At 42.2% G+C, this 25,499-nt stretch overlaps 1 protein-coding gene across 1 annotated transcript; it reads right to left on the bottom strand.

Annotated features, from left to right (window-relative positions):
- Positions 1–17,554: 17,554 nt before the first annotated feature.
- Positions 17,555–22,105, bottom strand: LOC311230320 (green-sensitive opsin-like; the record flags this gene model as incomplete). The annotated part of the gene is made up of 5 exons (XM_084316562.1): positions 17,555–17,653; positions 18,053–18,292; positions 21,090–21,255; positions 21,450–21,618; positions 21,742–22,105. The coding sequence occupies 5 exons, from the start codon at positions 22,103–22,105 to the stop codon at positions 17,555–17,557; spliced, it is 1,038 nt and encodes a 345-aa protein (XP_084172688.1).
- Between the last annotated feature and the right edge of the window lie 3,394 nt (positions 22,106–25,499).

Here is a 25,499-nt window from a genome sequence, read left to right as displayed (position 1 = left end):
AAAGAGTACATTCGCAGAGACGTGAAACCTTTCACAAAAGATGCTTTAGTAGGGGCCATACGGTTTTTCTGGCGCAATAAACTAACAGTGGATGTATGTAACAATCTCATAGCTGGCTTGGCAAAAGTGTTGCCACTAGTCATAGCAAATAATGGAGGTCAAAGTGGTAAATAAGGGTCAACAATGTTTAACAATAGAATCTCCAGGGCAGCCAGTAAAGCCAGTTAACGTGTAACCTTGTATCTTGTAATTTGTGTGTGTGTGTTTTAATACAATTCTGAACTCTTGACTTGACTGACAACTGCTGTTCTGATGGTTACTGTACTGTACTTGAAAATAAAATGATTTAAAATACAATGAGCCATTTAGAACTCTTATTTCATTTTATAAATAATAAAAAAAATATATTAGAAACACAGGTATCTTGTCCATTGATGGATATATAATGAATGTATTTTGTCTGGTACTGTGGTCTAATGGTTTGTGCACATTCCTCTGAACCGGACGACCCGTGTTCAAATCCTGCTTTTCTAATATATATATTTTTTTATAATTTATAAAATGAAATTGTGTGCATAATACAATAGTAATAATATATAATAAGAATCCAACCAATCCATCCAAAAATCGAATACAATAAACAGTGTAAAGCAAATAATTTAAAACAACGAAGTTTAGCCTATTAAATCGTTTTTATAAGCGTTCGTTTTTATTTGCTGGATAATTCATTTGTATCTCAACGGAGTCACGGATCTAGTCGGGCCATGTAGCATTATGACGAAAAAAATCGTGTGTGTGTCTGTGTGAGTCTGCACACTGACGGTAGCGTAGTGGATCAATGGTTGCGTGTGTGCGTGTGCGTTTTGTGTGTGTGTGCGTTTGCGTGGGTTCCTGCATGCACGCATCTTCAAACGCTCAAGCTCGGATCTCTCATTTCTCACAGATGAGCAAAAGACAGAGGGGGCGGAGCTAGGCGATCATGGAGTAGACGTGTTTCACGTGAGCTCCCTTCTATCGTGCGAAATATACTTTTCTCCCCATTAGTTTTTATTTAATTTTTATTTGTTATTTGTCTGCTTGTTGAGTCGTCGAGTTTCAACTACTGTCGTCGACTTTTTTCAACTTTCTGCGATGTCGGTGGTGGAGACCAGATCCATGAGCACCCCAGCCGGCAAACTGCCACTGGGCCTAACCTCGCCGTCGCCCAGTATCAGTGAGATAAGCGAAGCTGTACTCTCGGTCATGACCAAACTCCATGCAGACTTTGAGACACGCTTCGCTGAAACACAAAGAAAAGTGCAGGCGGAATTTTTTGATAACCTTCAACGAGAGATGTCAGAGGAAATTAGGTTGGCGGTCGACCCGTTGAAAGACAAGATGGAGTCGCTGCACGTTGTCTCCTCGGCTAATGCTAACGAACTAGCCACGCTAACGACAGAGGTCTCACTACAAGGCGAGAGGATGGCAGGTCTGGAGACCTCCCTGCTGGCTAGGCAGGCTGAAGTTGCCAAACTACAGTCGGTAATTGTGGAAATGCAGTCCCGGGAGAGACGCTACAACATCAGGATTGTTGGTGTACCGGAGGGCAACAAGGGAGGCCGTCTCTCGGAGACCATGCCGGAATTGCTGCAGGAAATACTGGGGAAAGATGTCCTCCCCAGCCCTCCCGTATGTGAATCGGCCTACAGAGCGGGCAAGACCAGTCCTGGAGTGAACAAAGAGCCGAGGCCCATCATTGTCAAGCTGAACAGGCTTCAGCAGAGGGAGCTCATCATGCGGTCGGCCCGTGCCAGAAGGGGTAAACTAAGTCTTGGCGATCACAAAGTGGCCATTTTCGAAGACTTTACGCCGGAGGTTCAAGCACAGAGAGGCGAATACAAAGTGGTCATGTCCAGGCTATGGAAACTAGGCCTGAGGCCTACGCTATTCGCTCCCGCAAAATTATCTGTGCTGGGTAAGGACGATGATCGGCGTTCATTTTGGTCGTTGGCTAAAGCGAAGGAATATCTCGGGGGGATAGCCGAGACTGTAGCTTGATATCTATGTCGGGTGAGTGACTTGGCGATGTGGGCCTGAATACATTGATGGGGCGGACTACTCACAAATGCTTGTTGTCATGCCCAGACATGCTAACTGTCCACTGCCCATCCAAACTAGCGGGGCATCCCAATGACTTCTGTTACTTGCTAATGCTGACCTCATGGTCGTACGTGTGTGTCACCTCTATGAAAGCTAGCGAGCTAGCTGAACAATGTACAAAACAGACTCTAGCGTGCTAGCCGGATTCATCACTAGCTTACGCGCTAGCCTCGGGCTAGCTAGCAGGCTGTGTCTATCGCCCGCGCCGAGACATTCGAGACCTGTTAATGTTTACGTATTTTGGTTGTTGTTGTTGTTTAAGTGACATCGGTTTGCACAATTCAACGGTGATCGGGTCCTTAACTAACTTCTTGTATGCTTTTATTTTTATATCCATATTTTGTTTTGAATTTTCCTTTATCCATTTATGCTATAAAATTGCGACATTAATACGCAGACTCGGAAGTAGATGGTTACAGGGTTGATGTTGAGTTATTATATAATAATGGCTATTTTTTCCATTATAGTTGTCTCATGTTAGGGCCAAGGCTCACGGTGGTTTTCGACCGATATCTTTATTGAATTTAATTTGAATTTGAATTTGTGTTTATTGGACTAGTGGGGGTTTAATCAGGGGTTTATCTAGAGGGGGGTCGGAGTGGAGAGCGTCTTATTGGATCCATGACTCCAGTGGGAAATGATAGGAAGATGACCATCCTTAGTGGATGGGGCATAGGGAGGGGATTGGAGAGTGGGTATAGGAGGGTTAATAATAGGACGGGTGGGTTAGGGTTTAGAGTAGAAGGAGGGGGGGTTGTAACTGGGGTGGTATTTTTCTGTGTTTTATGTACTGTTGTCTTATATGTGTGTAATTGTTCCTCCTCTGAACTCCTGGGATTGACCGTCTGGGCCCGCCTGGATCAGCGCCTCTGTAGTCAGCCTGGCTGCACTGGTATGTTCTCTACGCATTTAGACAAACTCGACCATGGCTAAATTGAATATTTTAATTTGGAAGGCAGGGGGTCTTAACGCCCCACACAAGCGTGCCAGTGTCCTTTGGTTATTGAAGAGAAGAAATATTGACATTGCTCTCCTTAGTGAGACGCATTTATTGGTGGGTGATGTGTCAAGGCTAGCAAATCGACAATATCACGTTATCTCCTCATCCTCAGCCGATGATAAGACGAAAGGAGTCGTCATAGTTACAAGACGTAACCTTGATATCAAAGTCCTGGATGTGTGGTCGGACACGGAGGGAAGGATTACTATAGCAAAAGTTGAGTTCTCTCATAGGAAGATGGCAATAATAGCATTGTATGCCCCTAACACATTTGATTCAGCGTTCTATAATACAATCACGAAGAATATGTTGGAACTTACTGGATACGCTCTCATTGTGGGTGGCGATTTTAATGCATGCTGGGATGCGGAGATGGATAGGTCCGGGTCCTCTGAAACAAGCGACCAAAAACGGTCCTCTAAGGCCCTCAGGATGTGGGCCCAGGACACGGGGCTCGCAGACCTATGGCGCTTATCCAATCCCACCCTCAAGGATTACTCTCACCTGTCAGCCAGACACAAAACCTTCTCTCGAATAGACTATGCATTCGCGTCCCCTAATATGTTTGATAGTTTCGACGTCTCATTGGTTCCCCTGGCTCTCTCGAACCACAAGGGGATTTTCCTTGTGGCAACCTTTGGCAGGCTCTCTCTCCACGAGAGCTCCCAGGTGGCGTTTTAACTCAACCTTATTAAAGAACGATGATTTCTGTTCTGAGTTCAGGAGTAAACTAGCTGAATTCTTGCAGATCAATGTTGGCACGGTCGATGACCCCAGGGTCCTATGGAACGCATTGAAAGGATTTATCAGGGGTCATGTCACACTTTTCGCCTCCAATTTGCGTAAATCCCGGTCAAAAAAACTAGAAGGACTGGAAACATTATATGCTGACCTATACACATCTTTGCAAACTAACCATAGTGAACGACTAAACACACAACGTAAGATAGTCAAGAAAGAAATAAACTCCATACTTAAACAACAGTCTGAGTTCTTGATACATAGGACAAGGCAAAATTACTACTTTCACGGCTCCAGGCCTAGCCATCTATTGGCAATGAAAATACGCTCGAATGATCATTTCTCGGATATCCCCTCGATCAAGACGCGACAGGGTACAGTCACTACTGATTCGAAAAAGATCAACAACACTTTTAAAGAGTTTTACTCACAGTTATATAGCTCAGAGGTTAATCTCGACAACTCTAAATTTGAATCGTTCATTGGCGGGCTTGAGATACCCCACATTTCTGAGGAAGAGGCTAAGGAACTGGGGAAACCGATCACTCTTATGGAACTAAGGGAGACGATTGCTGAAATGCAGAGGGGTAAGGCACCAGGCTGGGATGGTATTCCACCCGAGGTGTATTTAGCTTTCTGGGACCAACTGGGTCCATTGATGCTCGATATGATCAATTACGCTATCGAACAAGGGGAGTTCTCAAGAGATGTCAACATGGCGTTGATTTCTTTACTTCTCAAGAGGGACAAAGATCCCAATGATTGTGGTAGCTATAGGCCCTTGAGTCTTCTCGGGGCCGATTTAAAAGTGTTTGCCAAGGTGCTGGCCCGCCGCCTGCAGAGATTTATGACGGTATTGGTACACTGCGATCAAACTGGTTTTATCCCGGGGCGCCTGGCTGCAGATAATCTTAGGAGGCTGTTGCATGTAGTCGATAACAGTAAAGACAATACAGCTCCGTCCACAGTTCTGTCTTTGGATGCCATGAAGGCGTTTGACAGACTAGAATGGTCATACCTGTGGAAGGTACTTGAGGTCATGGGTCTTGGAAAGAATTTTATTCATATGATTAAAGTCCTGTATGCCTCGCCGTCGGCAATGATACTGACAGGCAAAAACTCTTCCACACTTTTCCCAGTCTCCAGATCTTCTAGACAGGGTTGTCCTCTGAGCCCAGGACTATTCGCGCTTTCCCTCGAACCATTGGCCCAATTTATTAGGCAATCGGAGGACATCGTCCCCATAATGATCAATAATACACCACACAAAATTGCTCTCTATGCGGATGACCTACTGATTTTTATGGATGACCCTTCCCGGTCGGCCACAAAATTATTGGGAATAATCGACGACTTTGGTAAATTGTCAGGCTTTAAGATTAACTGGAACAAATCAGCCTGCCTACCTCTTAATGAGCTGGCCAAGGCGGTGCGACTACCAGCTGATATCCCCATAATGGAACATTTTAAATACTTAGGCATAGAGATATTCCCCACGCTGAGTCAAACTACTAAGTACAACTTCACGGGTACTTATGATAAAATACGCCAGGATATAGACAGATGGTCGTCCCTTCCTAACTCCTTACAAGCCCGAGCTTCCATAATCAAAATGAATGTCCTGCCTAGGATAAATTTTGTTCGCTCAATGCTCCCCCTGCCCCCTCCAATAGACCACTGGCGCAAGGTACAATCGATGGTATCTAAGTTTATCTGGAATAACAAACGCCCGAGAATCAAAAGAGCTACTACTCAACGTAGGAAACAAGATGGGGGCCTCGCAATCCCTGATTTTAAGCTTTATTTCTGGTCCTTTTCACTGAGACCTCTGATGTGCTGGCTAGACCCTGTGGATGCTGTATCTTGGCGCTCCTTAGAAGCTGTGGCGGTCTCACCGCTAAGATTGCAGGATGTGGTGTACTCCACTGTCCCTATTTCGAAATGCCGACTGAGGTATGGACCGATCATAACTCACGTGATCCAGACGTGGCGTAATGTACAGAAGTCGTGTGGGGTTAAATGCCCATGGCACCTGGACTCTCCAATTTTTAATAACCAGCAATTACTTGTTGGGCACAAGCCGGTTAATATTCCTCAATGGCAAAGGAGGGGGGTTCATACTCTGGAGGATATTTATGATAAGAACGGCCTCCATGCGTTTCAGGACTTAAGAGAATTTTATGATCTTCCCGGCGAGTCCTTCTTTCTTTACCTTCAACTAAGGTCAGCGCTGAGGGCGCATGGCATGCCGTGGGCTCAAGCTTTGCAACCACACCCCTTCCTCAGGCTCATAGTGGACAGGACGACCTCCAGAGGGTTTGTCTCAGACTTTTATATGCTCTTAATTCAGTCCACGTATAAAAATGTATCATTGGATACAATCTGGCGTGTGGATATCCCGGAGTTGGACCCCGAGTTTGACTGGGATGATGTTTGGGCAAATGTGGCATTGTCTTCCCGCAACCCCAATCACCAGCAAATACATTTTTATTATATTCATAAGACCTATCTTACACCTAGGAAGCTATTTGCTATGGGACTGATAACCGACTCTCGGTGCACTTTGTGCTCTCAAAAGGCCACTGGCACTTATATGCATATATATTGGGATTGCCCACCAGTGGCCCGCTTCTGGAGGTCAATAGCGGACAAACTTTCAGATCTGTGTGGCTTAACTATCCCATTTACAGCTGTTACGCTACTCCTGAACGATATAACAACACTACCCGCGTCCGTACAACTGAAAAGGGTTGTCCTAGCGGGCGTCACAGCGGCGAAGAAGCTAATAGCAATGAGATGGAAGGAGCCTGAGAAGCTCACAGTGATTAACTGGTGCCTAACACTGTTGGATGTGATTTATCTTGAGATATCCACGGCGCGGGTGATTGGGGTGGGGCAGGCTGGGATTGACCTATGGTTCGCAGCAGCTGAGAAGGTCAGGACCGCCGTGTGTGGCTGAGCGGGGTTGGGGTGCTTGTTCAGGGGAGTCCGGCGGTCTCGTGGGAGGGGGAGGAGGAAATGTCTTGTCTGTCTTGTCTTTTGTGATGTCTTGAATTTAACTAGGGATTTTATTGGGGGGCAGCTATTTAGCTAGTTCTTCGCTATTTGGTCATCTATTAGATAGTACCCCTGGAATTTTGAATTTAAAATTTAAAAAGGTTGAACTCTGTTTTCTTTTCTTTTTGTCTTTATAATTTATAAATTGTTATATTCTGTATTATTATTGTTTTTGTTATTTTCCTGTGAAGTTCTGTGTATTGTGATTGTGATTAATGTGTTGTCTTGTTTCATGTAAGTAATAATAAAAAAAAAATTATAAAAAAAAAAAGAAGAGCAAAAGACAAAGTATTTCATATTTAAACTTAAATGCCCCATTTTCGTCTGTTTGAATCGGACATTTTTGGCACATTGGACAATATTGGACATTAATAAATTAAATGTAATGAACTGACATGAAAGAAGTAAAACGTTAGAAGTAAAACATTTGAAAAAGGAGGATTCGAACGCGGGTCGTCCGCGTGAAAGGTATAAGGACAAGCCTCTAGACCACGGCGCCAGATAAATAAAATATCCATTATATATCTATGAATGGACAAGAGAGCCGTACGTCGACCGTCTAATGAAGTTAGATTTATACGGTACACTTTGACTGCTGAATTGACACGTTTAACTTATTCATTCTTTAATTCAGCAACATTAATTCATTCATGTCTGTAGACATCCTGTATGAGTCACCAGCTGTAATGGAACTGAATGGAACTCAAGCTTTCCAATGAATGAACAAAAAGCCGGTGCGTCACCATCTGTATGAGAGCGCCCCCGCTGGTCATTGTTACCGTTGATACGGTGCCCAAACGGCCCCCAAACAGTGGTTCCATGACTTTTACCGGCTTTATCTGTAGATCGATATGTCCATTGGCTGATGCTATATTCCTTTACTGCATACTGAATTCGCCGTTGCAAAAAGTATTCCAGGCGATCGGGTGAAGCCCTCGCTTCAGGCTAACAGAAAAGTCTGCCCAGAGCGAAAAAAACGTGACACCAAGTCTGAAACAAGGATTACTGCATTCTCGAGACAGCGCCTGTTACGACCCCTGTGGGTCTAAGGGTAAAGGGCTGTAACATAACAGTTGGTTGAAAGAAATTATGGACCATGTTTGTAAACACAATGATATTTATTAATAAATGCAAAGGAAGCACATGTAGCTCAAGGGTGAGCCAAGGCCAAAACAACAAACAAACACCACTATTCTTCAAATAAACCAACCTAATCTATGGTAAAATAAATGACATTACCTAAACTACCCTTACCTAACCAAAACAGGAGAAACCCATATCCAAATGAAATGGCAGCTCACCCCATCTGTGCTTCCTGAAAAAGAGGGAAAAAACACATTAATGATACATACCAGAATGGAGAACGTATAACACAACAATCTATAGCTAACAATGCTCTCTCTGTGGCCATACACACACAAAGGCAGTTTCACAAAGGCCAATAAACAAATGCAATATTATCAATGGGGTCAAGGTTACAAAATCACACCAGACCTAGCCTCATGCCAGAGAGAGGGTGACTGAAGTGAGCAGCCATGTTTTAACAGGATGTGGTGATCCATGATTGGGTGGTGGGTGATGGTTATTGATTGGGTCTTGGAGTCTTGAAACCCATCCACCAATCGGTGCTGTGCTGCTATGTAGTCCACCAATGGAAGGGCAGGCATAGCATGGACCAATGGTGCAGGACGGGTTCTGGCTGGAGGGAGGAAACAAAATGGAGAACAATATACACACTGGGGAAGCACATACATTGGGATGTAACAGCGCCACTACCAGGATCTGGTCGATACTGCACTTTCCGAGTTTCAATATGCCTTCCAGCCAAAATACAGCTCTGTGACAGTGCATAGGATATTAAAATACAAGAAATAACTAGTTAAACAAGTATATATACGTGATTGGCCGTCTACCACTGGCTGGCTCCCAATCACGTATATATATACGTGGATGGCCGGGAATGTGTTAACCCCTAATTGCTCCCGATGAGCAGGTTGGCACCTTGCATGGTTGCCTCCGCCGTCGGTGTGTGAATGTGTGAGTGAATGAGTAAAATGTGAGTAACAAATTGTAAAGCGCTTTGGATAAAAGCGCTATATAAAAAAGCAGCCATTTACCAAATACAGGAGCCAGTAGGGGAGACAGTCGGGAAGTAAGTAAGGAAAACCGAGGGGGGTGGGAGGGGCAGGAGAAGAGACAAGGTAGGGGAGGAAAAACTGGGTGATAGGTTGGAGGAGGGTGGTTATGGGTAGGGAAGGTTGAATGCTAGGGAGAACAGGTAGGTTTTGAGACGGGATTTGAAGGTGGAGAGTGATGGAGAGTCTCTGATGGTCTGAGGGAGGGTGTTCCAGAGGCTGGGTGCAGCACGTGAGAAGGCCCAATCACCAAAACTTTTTAATTTTGATGACGGGACAATGAGGGAAGCAGTTGATTTACTCATTCATTAAATCTGATGCATCAATTGCTTTTCCTGATGCGGACAGTTTGTTGAGTGCAGCTGCCAAAGTTTGTGAGTCCATCGTGAAGAAGATGACAAAAATAGTAAACATGTGCTCATTGTATTTATGGGCCTCGCTCGAAACTTAGAGGCACTCGCCTTCATTCACATGTAAATGTAACTACGCCCCCACGCAAGGAGGAAAACTCTCTCAGAAGAGCATGATTTAAACAAAGAAATGTTACTATTATAGATACTATAACTGTTAGCTTTTATAGTAAACATGCGATTTGCCCGCGGTCGACTTGTGGTCGAAAGTGCTGGGCGCAGGCACATATATATAGTATTCCATTACCCGTGTTTAACCCTGTCTTGTCTTCCGTTCCCGCAGTCCTCTACGTGGTTCCGCATCCTGTTCTCTTACCCCTGGATCTTGTGTGTATGACCTCCGCCTGCCTGACTATTCTCCTCACTTACTCCCTGGACTGTCTGAGTATCTGATCCTGTTTATGACCCCTCGCCTGTCTGACTACCCTGCTACTCGCCTACTCCCCGGACTGTCTGAGTATCTGATTCCCTCTACCACCCCTCGCCTGTCTGACTACTCTGTGTGAGGATTGGCTCGTTCCCCGCCACACGCTCCTTCAAGGTACTGTGTTGATTGGTGCATTCCCCGCCACACGCTTCTGGAGCGATTACCAATTCCATCACGCACCTGTCGTAGTTTGTGATTAGCGCTCCAGAGGCTTCATATACTGGGACCTTCTTTCAATCGTTGTCGGGTCGTTTTGAATACTACTGCTTCTGCCTGCCTTCCCCCCGTTGTTGTGCCTCGTCTACTTTCCCTCCAGGACATCTTTGGATCGCCGCTGGTGAATATCTTGATCATCCGTTTGGAGCTGCGCCTCGTTGCCCGCTTTACGCGTTTGCGTTTTGGTGAGTTTTGGAACCAAACCTTTTTGGATTATCTGTTTTTGTGTGTTTGGATAACACTGAAGAAGTACCGTTTTTGTTTGCACTGAACTCAGCTAAATTGTGTGTTTGGATAACGTTGAAGAAGTACCGTTTTGTTTTGTACTGGACTCAGCTAAATTGTGTTTTTGGATAACACTGAAGAAGTACCGTTTTGTTTCGTACTGGACTCAGCTAACTTGTGTGTAGTTTACACCGAAGATCAAGTCACTTGTAATTCATACTGGACTCAGCTAAGGGAGGACTGAACTGCACTGCCTCTGTGTACTGTTGGACTGTTGTTGATCTCTCTCTCTCTCTCTCCGTTTCCACTCCGAGTTGGAGCTGGGAGTATCTGCAGAGCCGCAGCGGCGTCTACGCCGATTCCCCACCTCTAACACCGGGAGGATCTGCAGAGCCGCAGACAACTCTGCCGAAGGCATTCACCTTTTTTGTTGTTCAGAATTGTTACTTGACTCTTTTTGATTCTGTAAATACATACGCCCTAGTGTTTGGCTAACTCTGAACTACCTGTCTGTGCCGTGCTGTTGAGGTCGGTTCCAAACCCTAACACTCTGCCCCACGTAAGCCCCTGGGCCCTCATTCATCAACGTGACGTAGAATATGTTCTATTTCCACACGTAAGCACAGAATGTAGAATCAGTGCACGCACAGAAAAATCGGGATTCACCACACGTGCGTACGCAGGTTCTACGCACACCTGTCATGATGAATCTCACCTTGGCCCTGCGCCGAGGCTCGTGCACACTTTCACGTATTTGCATACCAAAACCGCCCCGATTAACCATATACGGTAATGGACACCCCCATGAAATGTGGAAGAATGGACTAAACCGAGGGTGTTGTACACTGTCGGATATTATATCTATTAACTTCCTAAAAGACCATTGCTGCCTGGACACCGCAAACACTAATAAAGACCATTAACCACTGTTTTGCCGTTGCCCGTTAGTGTCATTAATGCATGCTGGAATAAGAATGCCTTTCTTAATTTATTTTTAATATTAATAATTATTATAATACAATAAAATACAGCTCCGTCTTTTAATACACATATATTGTACAGTAACATCAAATAAATACTACAGTCCCCGCTGAAATAAAGGTTCTGCACGCACATACCAGCAGTGATCTACAGCATAAAAGATAGCCACTTTATAATACTATTCTGAGTAGATAATTCATCTGTATCGCAACAGAGTCACGGATCTGGTCGGGGCAGGTATCATTATGTCGGGAAAATCCTTATGAAATAAACAAAAGTGAATTAAAGAATTTAAAAACAAAGTTTAGCATATTAAATTGTTTTATAAGCTTTCTGAGTAGATAATTCATCTGTATCGCAACAGAGTCACGGATCTGGTCGGGGCAGGTAGCATTTTGTCGGGAAAATCTTTATGAAATAAACAAAAGTGAATTAAGGAATTTAAAACGAAGTTTAGCATATTAAATCGTTTTATAAGCTTATAGCTTTTTTCGTGCTGATTTGAGAGGGTCCAGCTGCAGAGCCGGAGAGCAACTCTCAGGGCCAAGATAGCACTTATACTATTTTGAGAGAGACAGCAGAGAGACAGACAGCAGAGAGACAGACAGACAGACAGACACTGTTCCACAGTGTGTGTGTGTGTGTGTGTGTGTGTGTGTGTGTGTGTGTGTGTGTGTGTGTGTGTGTGTGTGTGTGTGTGTGTGCGTGTGTGTGTGTGTGTGTGTGTGCATGCGTGCGTGCGTGCGTGTGTGTGTGTGACTACTAGTCTAATAGTAGAGACTCAGCCCCCCCCCCCCCCCCCCCCCTCTGGACCACCTCCTAGTAGAGACTTCTCTAGGAAGAAGACGAAGATGAGGATTAAGGCGAGACACTGCAGAATAGGCAACTATACTTTTTTTGTTGATTTTGAGATTTTGTTATATTTTGCTTCCTAAACATGTCTTCTATGAAACTAGTGACAATGAAACGTCAATAACACACATTTAGTTGTTCATTTTACTTCATTTTGCCTTATTGCATCCATAAATGTCCACATATTTAATGGGGAAGTGCCTCATTTGCACATATAAACATAAATTTCAGAAAACTTGTCTCTACTAGGAGGTGGTCCAGAAGGGGGGGGGGGGGGGGTCTCTACTGGGAGGTGGTCCATAGGGGGGGGTATCTACTAGGAGACTAGTGGTCACACACACACACTGTGGAACAGTGTCTCTCTGCTGTCTGTCTCTCCGGCTCTGCAGCTGGACCTTCTCAAATAAGCACGTACAAGCTTTTAAGCTCATAGCTCCAATTTGGGTCCCAAATTGCGGTACAAATGAAGGAGGTGTCTCGGGTAGTGGACTCTAGTTAATATTATGTTCTCTCTGCAATTAGACTGCCCCTCATTCATTCATTCATCCCTATCTGATGCTATCTCTGAAAACAGTTCCTGCGAGCGCAGTCAGTGCACCCCATAACGCCATATATATAAACCTGCATTCATTCGGAGAGAAAGACCTATTCCACATGCTATTTAGGGTTTGACAATAATTACACTAATATCGCTATTTCACAATGAACTATAATGAATTACGGGGGTCATACAGAACACGCGCCAGTGTCTTTATTTCCGCGTTGGAACGAATGTACTGAGGAGCGCTTGTGCGTAGTAACGATATTCTACCACTGGGTGTCAGCTAAGTGTGCTTCGAGCTGTGCGTACACATAAGCACGGAGTCAAGTTCAAGTTGAAATTGATGAATCCCACTCTTTGCTTAGAAATGGTCGTACGCACAGGTTAAGCACAAACCCTGGGCCCTCATTCATCAATGTGTGCGTAGAACATGTTCTATTCCCACACGTAAGCAAGGAATGTAGAACTAGTGTACGCACAGGGAAGTCGGGATTCATCACACGTGCGTACGCAGGCTCTACGCACATCTGTCATGATGAATCCCACCTTGGCTCTGCGCCGCGGCTCGTGCACGCTTTCACGTATTTGCATACCAGAAACGCCCCGATTAACCATATACGGTAATGGAATACACCCATGAAATGTGGAAAAATGGACTAAGCCGAGGGAAGCGTGTCATGAGACAGACGTGTACACTTACGGTGATGTCGGATATGATATCTATTAACCATTGCTGCCTGGGCAGCGCAAACACTAATAAATACCGCGCTGGAATATGACTGCCTTTTCCCGTGTTGTTTGATTAATACCCAGGGATTAAAGTTCTCCTCAATTTTATTCCAAATCGCGATGGATCTCCCGTCAATTTTCTACCTGCTGCATATGATTTCTAGAGGCATACTACAATCTATTTTGATGTCAGTATTGGGTAGCAATGAATCTCACTGCATGTATGATGTAGCCTGCCTTTCAATACATGAACTTGAATTCCATCATGTTTGTGTGCGGGACTCACAAGGCTGTTGTCACAATGGGTGGTACCGGTACAGACAGTAATAATAACAGTCCACACAATATCACGATCCATGCCATAGCCCAGGGGTGGCCAACCCGCGGCTTTTTTTTTTACTTTATTTTTTATTTTTATGTCACTCATTCCATAAGGACGTAGAATAAACATTGATTTTTTTTTAAATGGTCCATTTGCATGTTCTTGGTATCTGAATCTAGGGACATAATATGGATCAGTGTCAGAAATAGTGTGTCTGTTACTAGGCTTGAGTAAATTGTAATGAACCAAAGGAGAATATCAATTCTATTTAAAAAAAAAATTATCCTTGACTGTGAATAACACCATGCTAAAATTGACCAGACCTGAAAAAACTAAGCAAATGAATAAAGGGAAGATGATTAAACAGAAGGTTTTGTAGATACAGTACTGAATTCTGCCATCTTTTTTATAATGTAAATTTCTCCACCATTTTTCATCATATTGCAACACCGTTTTTTGCAAGACGTTCACAGAAAGGTAGAGAAACTAACTGCGTTCTGTTTTATGGCAATAACGTTCAGGTTTGTGGGAGATAATCCCAAAAAATAAGAGAAATAAAAAAGTAAATCCAGAAGTCAGATGATTGACTGGCTGGTGTGCCCTGAGTCTCTTCCTTTAAAAGACTACACTCACTTTTGGATGTGCCACTTCCTCCTGTCAATATGCGCCGGTTTCCGACTCAATGCCCTGAGATTTCTATAATCTTATATTTCACTAATAACAGTTAAAATAATTGGTAAACAAACGTAATGCTGAAAATATACATTTTCACTGTATATCTCGGGCTTAAGAGGTTAACCCTGTGAGGCCCAAATTAAAAAGACATTAGCAACTTCAGAGGCCAGAGGGTGGGACATATAAACACATTTACTATCAAATAGCATTGTGAGGCTGAACAACAGGACCAATTGACTATACATGTGCTTAAAGGGGAACTATCTTATAAATGGCCTTTTTCAGTGTTTACCATTGTTTCTTAGCTATGTGGACTTATATTAATAGGATCTATGTCTCTAATTCTCATATTGGCGCATTCTTCCAATTCTCCTCTCACAATATTCACCCTCACTGAACTGAGTCATCTGAAAATGTGCATATCTGTGATGTCAGAGATTTCTCAGCTGCATAATAATGTGGCAGTTGATGTGGCAGTTGGCACCAGGCCACACAGTGGTTGGAGCCCAGTCTCAAAACGGCTTAAGATCTTGAGGTCGAAAAATGCGGTTTTTGAGTACTTGATTAGAAATACAAAACAATGCATTTTTATTTTTTTGAAAAAAACCTAGGTGTTCCATAGACTCACAGGAATTGTGTAAAGGTGCCCAAATAGTGAAAGAAATAGTAAAATAGTTCCCCTTTAAACATTTTTAAATAAACATTCTTTTTTTAAATGGCTAGAAGTGATTTTGTAATTTTGCAACCGTGGGTCTCACAGGGTACTTTTAACCCTGTGAGGCCCAAATAAAAAAGACATTAGCAACTTCAGAGGCCAGAGGGTGAGACCTATAAACACATGAAGGGTGCCGTGACTGAAAAAAAGGTTGAGAAACGCTGGTATATGGTGTGGCTCTTTGTAATACCACAGTAATTTTTGTGGCTCTTAGTCTCTGACTGGTTGGCCACCCCTGCCATAGCCTATGTTCTATTAGGACATGATCTGTGACGACAAATGTTCTGATATCGTACTCTGACAGCATGCCTATGATCAACAAAAACGCGAACTTGAATCCCATCATATACATAGTCTGTCCACTATCTGGTGTCATTGCAATGCGTTTTCTATTCTTTCTTATACAGTAAAAAGGGGGAAGAACACTTCATATGACTTGTATTCTGCTTACAGCTTCGAAATTCCACTTGTTTCGTTTAACGTAAAGCCTTTTAAATATAATCAAAACGTTCCCGTGTTTCTGCGGTCTGCGCAAAATAATAACGAGTTGAGCTTTATGATTTATGATGAATTGAAAATGGGGGACCCTGATGTAAACAATACGAAAGTCTTTCTCTGGTCTGCATCCCCAATTAACAATTGTATGTACTGAGCTGTACTGTACTGTACCCATTCTGCAATCTGTTAATAAACTTTTCAATCAATCAATCAATCAATCAATCAAGCAACGCGGAGCGCAGTCAGTCAGTAGCCTACACCCCGTATATTCCGTTAACGCTATATAAACCATGCTGCATTCATTCTGAGAGAAAGATCTATTATTCCAAATGCTATTTATAGGGTTTTGACCATAATTACACTACTGTTGCTATTTTACAATGAACTATAATGAACTACGGTTCGTACAGAACATGCCAGTGTTATTATGCACAGAAGCTAATTTCCTTGTTGTAATAATATATTCTACCACTGGGCGCCAGGTACGCCTGGTCTGACCTGTGCGTAGATGTAAGCACGGAGTCAAGTTCAAATCGAAATTGATGAATCCCACTCTTTGCTTAGAAATGATCGTACGCACAGGGTAAGCACAGATCTGTGCGTAGAACACGTTGATGAATGGCGGCTAGGTGGTGTAGTGGGCAAGGCACTTGCCACCAGTGTGGAGACGCTAGGATTCGCGTGTTCGAATCCAGCTCTCCACATTGTTTTCAGTTTAGCTGGTCGTCCGCAGTAATACACATTGGCCGTATTACGGGGAGGGAAACTGAAGGGTGGGGATCGGGCGTTGTGAACAAGCGACTCCTACAAGTCGGTTGGTGCGCCTGCGCAGTAGAATCAGGAAGTGTCGGGGGCAGTGTGAGCCTCCCACGCGTTACTCCTCGACACTGAGAGATCGAGCTGCGCAGGTGAAAAGATGCGACTGCTGTTACCTCAAGTACCGGAGGGGACTTGTGCTATGTATGACTTAGTCCACATTGCAGCCGGCTTGTGGGAGGCAAGAAACAGCGTTCGTGACAGGGGAGGGTTGAATTGGATGATACGAAATTGGGATGGGAGAAAATATAGAAAAATGGGAGAAAAAGTGGATCAAAAAAAAAGAACACGTTGATGAATGAGGGCCCTGGACTTTATGAATACCCCCTCCTTGAATGACCTACATCTGCCTGGATAAGCAACTACTCTTCATAATAAACACACCGGCTTTTTGGGTTTTACCCAGACCTGCCTGTTTGTCTGTGTTCTGCATTTGGGTTCTCTGTACTAGCTGTGACAGTATAAAGAACTTTGAGCTGCATCCTTATTATTATACAGTATATAATCAACCAATGTATGCAATAACAAATTAGTCTTTTCATGCATGCATTTATTGACCTATACCTAGAAGTTATTTATAAAATATATACAGAAAATGATGACATGGGCCAGCAAATATGCTAGTCCCTCAATGACATAAAAATACAGTTTCATTTTTACATCAGATCTGATACTCACAAATGAATCACATCCAAACATTTGTTGACACCTTTGAAATGCAAAACAAAGCAATAAACCTTCTTGTAGAAATGTTTAGATGATACATCTTGCTAGATCTTGCTCCTGAGAATTGTGTTCTATGTCACTGGTTGTCAAAAGGTTTTCAAAGTGTTGTGTCTCAGTGGTGACTCAGATGGTCTTGGTTTGGAGGATCAGCGTACACACTCACACACTTCACATACGATTCACTGCCATTCTGATCCCAAAGCAAATGCAATGTCACACCAGTTACAAGTGGTACATTTAGGAATATACACAGCAAGATTCAGTTTTGTGAAAGTGAAATAACTTTCTTCAATACAGAATCAGGTAGATGTCAGGAGGGAAAATGTCCAGAACGGTGAGGACTTTATTCTTAAGACGTAGTAGACACTTCTGTCTTGCTGGTGGATGTTGAGCTCTCATCTTCAACCGCGCCACCCATTCCAATAGTGCTCAGCATGCAGTTACGGAACTGAAAAAGAAAACGTATAGAGCAGTCAGATACTGAGCAATGTTTTTTGTAATGTATATGTTTTAAGTATATGTATACTGTATATATGTATATGTTTGAAGACACAATGGCTAGAGATGCACTATTTTAGCAACAACGGGACACAAAGTTTAAGCTCTCACTCAAATTCCTTTATTTTGAAATAATACATTCAGCTCTTAACAAGAACATATAAGCATTCCCCCAGAATATAATCTTGAGTATCACTTATTAATTTAGCAGAATTTGCTGATTTGCTGATGATATTATCTTGTTTCCTTCAGTGGGAGAATGTTAAATTACAGTATAGTTGTATTATATCGTACAATGTGAATGCTCCAATTTAGTAGTATTTAGTAGTAAAGTCTGTGAATGACTGACCTGTTTGTTAAACACCACATAGATGATTGGGTTGAACACAGCTGAGGCCTTGGAGAAGAAGGCAGGGATGGCCATTGACACAGCAGTGAAGGCAACTCCCTTGTTGAAGAAGATATAAGCAGCATAGCTGGCATATGGAGTCCAAGCAGTCAGGAAGCCAAAGACCATCAAGATGCACATACGTGTGACTTCCCTCTCAGCTTTCTGGGTGGATTCTGACTCCTGTTGCTGAGCTGCGGCCTAAAAACAGAACAGACAGTCAGGCTACATTTCACAGGCTACAGTGTAATAATATAGGCTGTTTTGGGACCGAAAGTCGGGTCATGGCAACTATAAAGAATTTTGAAGTGTTGTGAAAAGTGCTAGTTCAGTAACAATAGTTTGACCAAGGCCACCATTTGCTCAAGAGGGTCAATTGTACAAATATACTGTATACTTAATGAACAGAAAACTCTAAGGAAAGCCAGTGTGATCCTACTGTACCCTCACACATCCTCTTTACAGCATGCAAGTGCATGCTCTAAGACTGCCCGGTGGGAAGGACTATTCTTTGTATTTAGTTTTCACCTTTATTTATACAGATAAATCTGAATGAGAACTAAGCCCTTTTTTTCAGTGACGCCCTAAAAACACATTTCACACTTCATAAAACATAATGCATTATGAAAAACAAGTGCACTCAGTTGATACCAAATTATCTAGTCAAAGTTTACAATCACCAAATTACCCTAATGCTCTATTAACACAAGGAGTTTCTAATGTCACATATTCCTGTGAGCAAGCCAGGTACTGTGTTTTACAAGAGATGTCAAATAATGGCGGCACGGTGGTGTAGTGGTTAACACTGTCACCTCACAGCTAGAAGGTCGTGGGTTGGATTCCCGCTTGGGGACCAGGTTGCTGTGTTGCCAGTTACCCAGGTGGGGGTAACAGGATGGGAGGTGCAGAGAACATTTCATCAGCGACTCAGTGCATGTGTGTGTGTGTGTGTGTGTTCCTGTGGGCCACCCATCGCATGTGTGTGTGTGTGTTAATCTGATGACAAATAAAGACTTATATAAAAGGGTAATTTATGAAGGACTGCATGCTTTGTACACAAACAAGAGGCAATGTTGCTCACCTCTTACAGAGAGCGACGCCACACCAACCTTCAGATAACGTAGATTAGAAGGATGTGTTCTAAATTTATCACCACTAATAAACCTTAACACTTTGAGCGCCAGCCGTGTTTTCCTTTTTACCCCCTTGAATGCCACGGTCCACGGCCAATGTTAACGTTAATATCGCCTAATCTATGTTTTAAATTATGTGTCTAATCTGCCCGTCGCTTATCAAAGAATCATTTTCCAGTGAACATTGTCAAGGCAGATTGTATTTTTATCGCTTCATTTCCGTTTGATAGCATTTTGAAAATCACCCGTTTTCGGGGGAAAAAACAACCCATGCCTATGATAATCGCCTTTTACTGGAATATTCCGGAACGTTGTCATTTGTCTGCCTATTTATGAATAGTTTTCAAATAAACGCTAGATGATTGATAGTATATGTGTGCGCACGCACGCTCGTGCCGTGCGCTGATAATCGCTGCTCTTATTTCCTCATGGCTTTTACAGTCAAAACAGCCATATCACATATCACATAAACGCTTATATATCCATGAAAACGAGTCTGATTATCCTAACACTGATAACATAGATTCCTTACCTGAGGTCAGATGGAACCCAAATGGTTTATTCCAATTTCCGATCGCCATTCGAAAAAATCGATACATGTATTGATCCATCGTGTGTACAGTATAACCCATATTCGCCGTGGCTCAGAGGCTCCAGAATGAACTCTGGTAGACCCCGGCTGCATCAGTGAGAAGTAAAATGTGGAGTCAGAAATCCGTTCTCCCATTCACTTTCATTGAGTCCATTCCAAAAGGGTGATTTACCATCTGGGAGACGATAGGGGGTGCTTTTTTCACATCTGAGCGCCGGCGGTCCCTGGATCTCCAACGGTAGGCTTGCGTGATGCAATATGATTTCAGATCGCTAATAAAAAAAAATTCAAAAAATACCCGAGAATACTCGTGACCGTGGCATTCAACGGTCGGGGCGTAAACCAGAGAAAAGCTGTGAGTGGCATACAAAGTGTTAAAGTACTGTAGTTAACCATATCAAGCCATTTCAGAATTGTAGGAGCTACATGCATTATGAAGTATATAATCTAAAGCTGACATCAGAGTTGATTGTACAAATGTATTCCTCAAAAGAAAAGTATGCTCTATTGCTGTAGAGAAATCCCTGTTTAATCCTCAATATAATTTTATTTTTGATTATATGTTTTTCTTTTTGTTCGTTTTTTTTGGCATTTTCGTATTTTGCTCCCATATCCCCAATTTAGTCGTTATGCCAATTCCCTTCAAGGTCGTTGCCCTGCCCTACCACCTGTCTGGGGAGGGTGTAGACTACCACATGCCTCCTCTGATACAGTACATGTGGAGTCACCAGCCGATTCTCTTCACCTGACAGCTAGGAGTTTAACTGGGTGAGCCTAATGCGCTGAGGTTCATGCTATCAAGCTCTGAACAGAGTCAAATGCATTTTGAAGTTTTTATGGCTTGTTCCACAGATGAGACACAGGCATTGAGTATGGTATCATCAGCATAAAAGTAGTTTGCACCAATATCATACAGTGTAAATTATGTTGGTCCTAAAATGGAACCCTGTGGTGCACCATCTGCAGTTTCCCAAGACCTGGAATCATAAGCCCCTAGCATCTACTGTATACACAGTATAGGTTCTACTGGATGATTAATCCTTAAACCAATTACAGGCAGCGTCATCAAACCGTATAGAGGACAGTCTATCCAAAAGCAACTTGCGATTAACTATCAAATGTCTTTTGGACTAACTAATAGGAGGATCATCTAAATAAGGAATCTACTGTTTGACTGCCCCATATTTTACATTTCAGTGTATTGTCTAAGGCCAGCACTGAGACTGCCCAGTGGGAAGGACTAATAGGTGGAAAGTCTAAATAAGGAACCTACCGCTTTGACTGTCAGGACAAGGCTTCCATAAGTGAACAAGATAGTGCAGACGGGGAAACAGAAGTGGCAGGAGAACATGTACATGACATATGATTCATTGTTGAATCCTGGGGCCATGGTGTAGTAGTCTGGTCCACATGAGGTCTGGATTCCCTCTGGAATGTACCTGTTGGAGAAAAAGACATGCAGGAACAATAAAACATAATTAGTAGCAAATAACGTATGTACTGCATGGTGAACACTGGTCGAGCTCTGGGGAACAAGGGTTCATTCGATTATGTCCTGTTACAGTCAGCTGTAACTAATCTTTAACATGTTTGTTTCATGCATAACTTGTTTTACATGTGATGCGTAAAGTACCTGGACCAGCCTACGAATGGAGGGAAAGCACAAGCTGCAGCCATGACCCAGGTGACAGCGACTCCAGCTCCAGCATGAGTGTTACTGAACTTGAAGCTGCCCATGGGTTTGCAGACAACAATATATCTCTCAACAGCCAGCACTACCAATGACCACAGAGAAACTTGACCTGTAATTGAAATGAAAAGTGTTTAGTGAGACATTTCGATCTTGAGCATTAAAGTACTAACATTTTACCATTATAATACAACAATATGCATTTAAAGCAGTGATACATGTTCTCATGTCATACCTCCTAATGTAGCCAGTCCTCCCTCAATGGCACAGCCCACTGGTCCAAAAATGAAGTAGCCTTGTAGCGCAGTTACGAAGGTAACGGTGAATCCACCAACGACCATGACCAATCCAGCGACGGCCAAGTTGACAAGAATGAAGTTAAGAGGTTGCCGGAGTTTCTTGTTCTGAGCTGTGACCACCAATGTCAGACCATTGATGGGGCCGCCAAAAATTATGAGGAGAAACATGTAGAAAGCCTGGAAATAGAACACCATGGGATCTGCCAAGTAATACTGTGGGTATTCATAAGGACTCCTCACAACCCCAGTCTTGTTGTTCATGGGAATGTAGAAGTTACTGCCTTGCGTGCCGTTCTCCATCTTGCTTCAATGTATTATCAGGCCGCGTACTGTTAGTCTGGAGGTCAGAGTACAGCGTATATCCACTGTATGCCAAACATCTCTAAGGTGTTTGTTTTATACCTTTCCGTTTGAACTCACAAATTGGATTACAGCAGGATTAAGAATAAATCTAAAGTTTAAGCCTATTTGTTAATTAATCTCAATGCCGGATGAAGCAAAACAGGGTCAACTTCAGTTGATTTTCTTTTTTTCCTCTTTGTAACCAATCAATTAAATACTTGAATATTACACATATTCCTCAAACACGTTGTTTCTGATGTTCACAAAAAATTGTTTACAATATCAATATTCAGTATCTGGTATTATGCAGTTACTGGGCTGGAGTTTAAAGGAAGTATGTCTCTAGCATGAACATGAATCATGTTCCATATGAATACATTACTAAAAACTATTAAAAAGTAAATATAGGGGCGCTCCAGTAGCACACCACATAGCGCGCTGAGTCGCGAAGCGGTCGTCCCGGGTTCCTTTTTCCAGTCCCGGCGACCATTTGCCGCATGTCTTCCCTATCTCTCCTCCCGTTCTCCCTCTCTCCCTCTATCGGTCCTGCGTGGCCAGAAAAAGCTGAAAATGCTATAAATAAAAGTAAAAAAAATAAAGTAAATATAGACAAGGTCAAAAGGTTGGTAATAAAACAGGATGTGCATGTTTTCCTGCCTGGGGTGAAATGGGATTAAATGATTTATCTTAATGTGTTTTTATTTGAAACACTTATTTTAATGCGGGTCAATATTTACCAGTTATGCATCTTAGGTTACTCGAATAAGTTGTGCTCATGGACCCATTCAAATATTGCACAAATATTTTACTACACAACTTCCTTTTCAAAGAGGAACAATTTAATGAAGCTTTTTGCACAGAACCATGAGAATACAGCAAGTGGTAACAATAGGAAAGCATACAAATATTCACTGCAAATTAGTAAGTGACATATGTATTAAGGTAAGGGAAGTAACATTATTATCTGCATCTTCCAACAGCATCAAACATTTTCTAAAATCAAGTAACAATTTAACAATTAGTTTAGCAAGTAATGTTAATGTTATTTTACTGTATGTTGCCACAATATTAACACTTTCCGTGCCAGCAGGGGGTGCCAAATATAGCGCTTGAGTGCCAACGCTCTATTCAATGACAGAGCGATCACATTTGCGAACGCATAAACTATATCTTAAATTATGACTATGTGTCTAATACGACCGTCGCTTATCTATGACTTGTTTGCAGTCAACATTGTCTAAACGGATTGTTTTTTAATCGGTTCATTTCCGTTTAATTTACTTTCAGAAAAATAAAAAGATTCCACATGAATCGCCCTTTATTGGAATACACAAAACACGTTGTCATTTTTCGGCCCATTTATGAATCGTTTTCAAATAAACGCTAAATTATCGATAGTATATGTGTACTTATGCACGCTATAGAAGCGGGCTGAAAAATCGATTATCTTATTTCCTGATCAGCACACACACACTCACAGCCACACACACACACATATGGGACACGTTGAGATATATGTGAAAATAGCTCTGATTATCCCAAGACTGGTAAAATAGATTCCTTACCTCAGATCAGATGTTCTCCAAAAAGATTATTCCAATTCCTGATCGCCATTCCAAATATCGATCGTGTTTATTGATCCAATGCTGGGTGGTCGAAACACATAATCCACGCTCCTCTGAGGGTCGGCAATGACTGCAGTAGGCTCGGATTACATGCCTGACAAGTAAAATGTGGAATCCGGACTTTCTTTTCCCCATGCGTTTTCATTCAGTCCAATCCAAAGGATGCATTACCATCCGGGAGACGATAGGGGGCGGTATTTTAGAGCTCAGAGAGAGTTCCAGTGGTAACGTGAGGCTAGATTGATGAAATATGAATGGAAATCGCTAATATAAAAATAACGATTAAAAACGAGATTTCTTGTCGCTTGGCACTCAACGGTTGGCATGAAATAAAGACATTTCTCGTGGCTGACACTCAAAGTGTTAAGGTAATTTTTATTTATTTTTTAAAGGTTCACAGGATAACAATCTTTAGTATTCCTTACAGTGGTATCTGTTCTTAGACACATGCACGGACTATATTTCTATATGGTAAATTGTTTTCATCACAGGTCATAGACAGATTATAATTTTTTGAAAACCATCATTTCCCTCCCCGCCGTATGTATATTTCTCTCCCACTCACCCACCCCCTCCTAATGTACAGTCCCCTCCCCATCATATGTATATACTCTGTCAGGATCTAGGGGTAACAGTACTGTATATTTGAATACCGTTTATGTCACAAATGCATCAGTACTAAATACCTATATGTCCCTATGCCATAAATGTCATGTATGTTGTGTATGTCATAAATGTCTATATGAATTGAAAATGGGGGACCCTGATGGAAACAAGACAAACGTCTTTCTCAGGTCTGCATCCCCTTAACAATTGTATGTATTGAGCCGTACTGTATTGTACCCATTCTGCAATCTGTTAAATAAAGTTTTCATTCATTCATTCATTCATTCATTCAGTTCCTCTGATTTCATATCAGCTTTAGTCAACAAAACCAGAATATATTGGCAGAAAAATAACTGACACCACAGTGGACCTACTGGGCAAAAAATGCCACTTTAAATAAATATATATATATATATATATTTATTTATATATATATATATATATATATATATATATATATATATATATATATATATATATATATATACAGTACACACACACGTATACAAAACATATCACTGCCATTGGAGGGCAGTACTGTACATCATGGCAGACACATGCACTACGGTAGATCAAAGACTGAAAGTGGTATATGTCTAAAAATAAAGTGGCAGGATAACCACGTGGTCAAATAACATTCACTCCCCCTGGTATATACTGTAATCCAGTCCGTAGAATGTCTGCACAGCACCCAGGGCAAGTGACAAGTGACGACTCTGGGACTGAAAGGATATCCTTCTGTACGTGTCAGTAGAACCTTTCTTGTCCAACCTGAGACTCCTAAAATGACTTGTCAACTGAACATACTGTATGTAATGAATTAAAATGTTGCTAAGTGCTTTGAGATAGGTACAATATTCACAAACTCTACTTTTGAATAAAAACTATTTAAAGGCAGTTTGATAATAAGGTTTATTCCAATATTTTAATGCATTCCAGGGTTTATGTTAAAGGGGAACTATTTTACTATTTCTTTCACTATTTGGGCACTTTTACACAATTCCTGTGAGTCTATGGAACACCTCTGTAATATATATATTTTTTTTATTCATTGTTTTGTATTTCTAATCAAGTCCTCAAAAACAGCATTTTTCTACCTCAAGATTTCGAGCTGTTTTGAG

Source organism: Notolepis coatsorum, assembly GCF_963971535.1.
Source record: "Notolepis coatsorum genome assembly, chromosome: 6".
NCBI classification, from domain to species: Eukaryota; Metazoa; Chordata; class Actinopteri; order Aulopiformes; family Paralepididae; genus Notolepis; species Notolepis coatsorum.
Note: the sequence above shows the minus strand (reverse complement) of the source record. Positions and strands in the feature narration are given on the sequence as shown.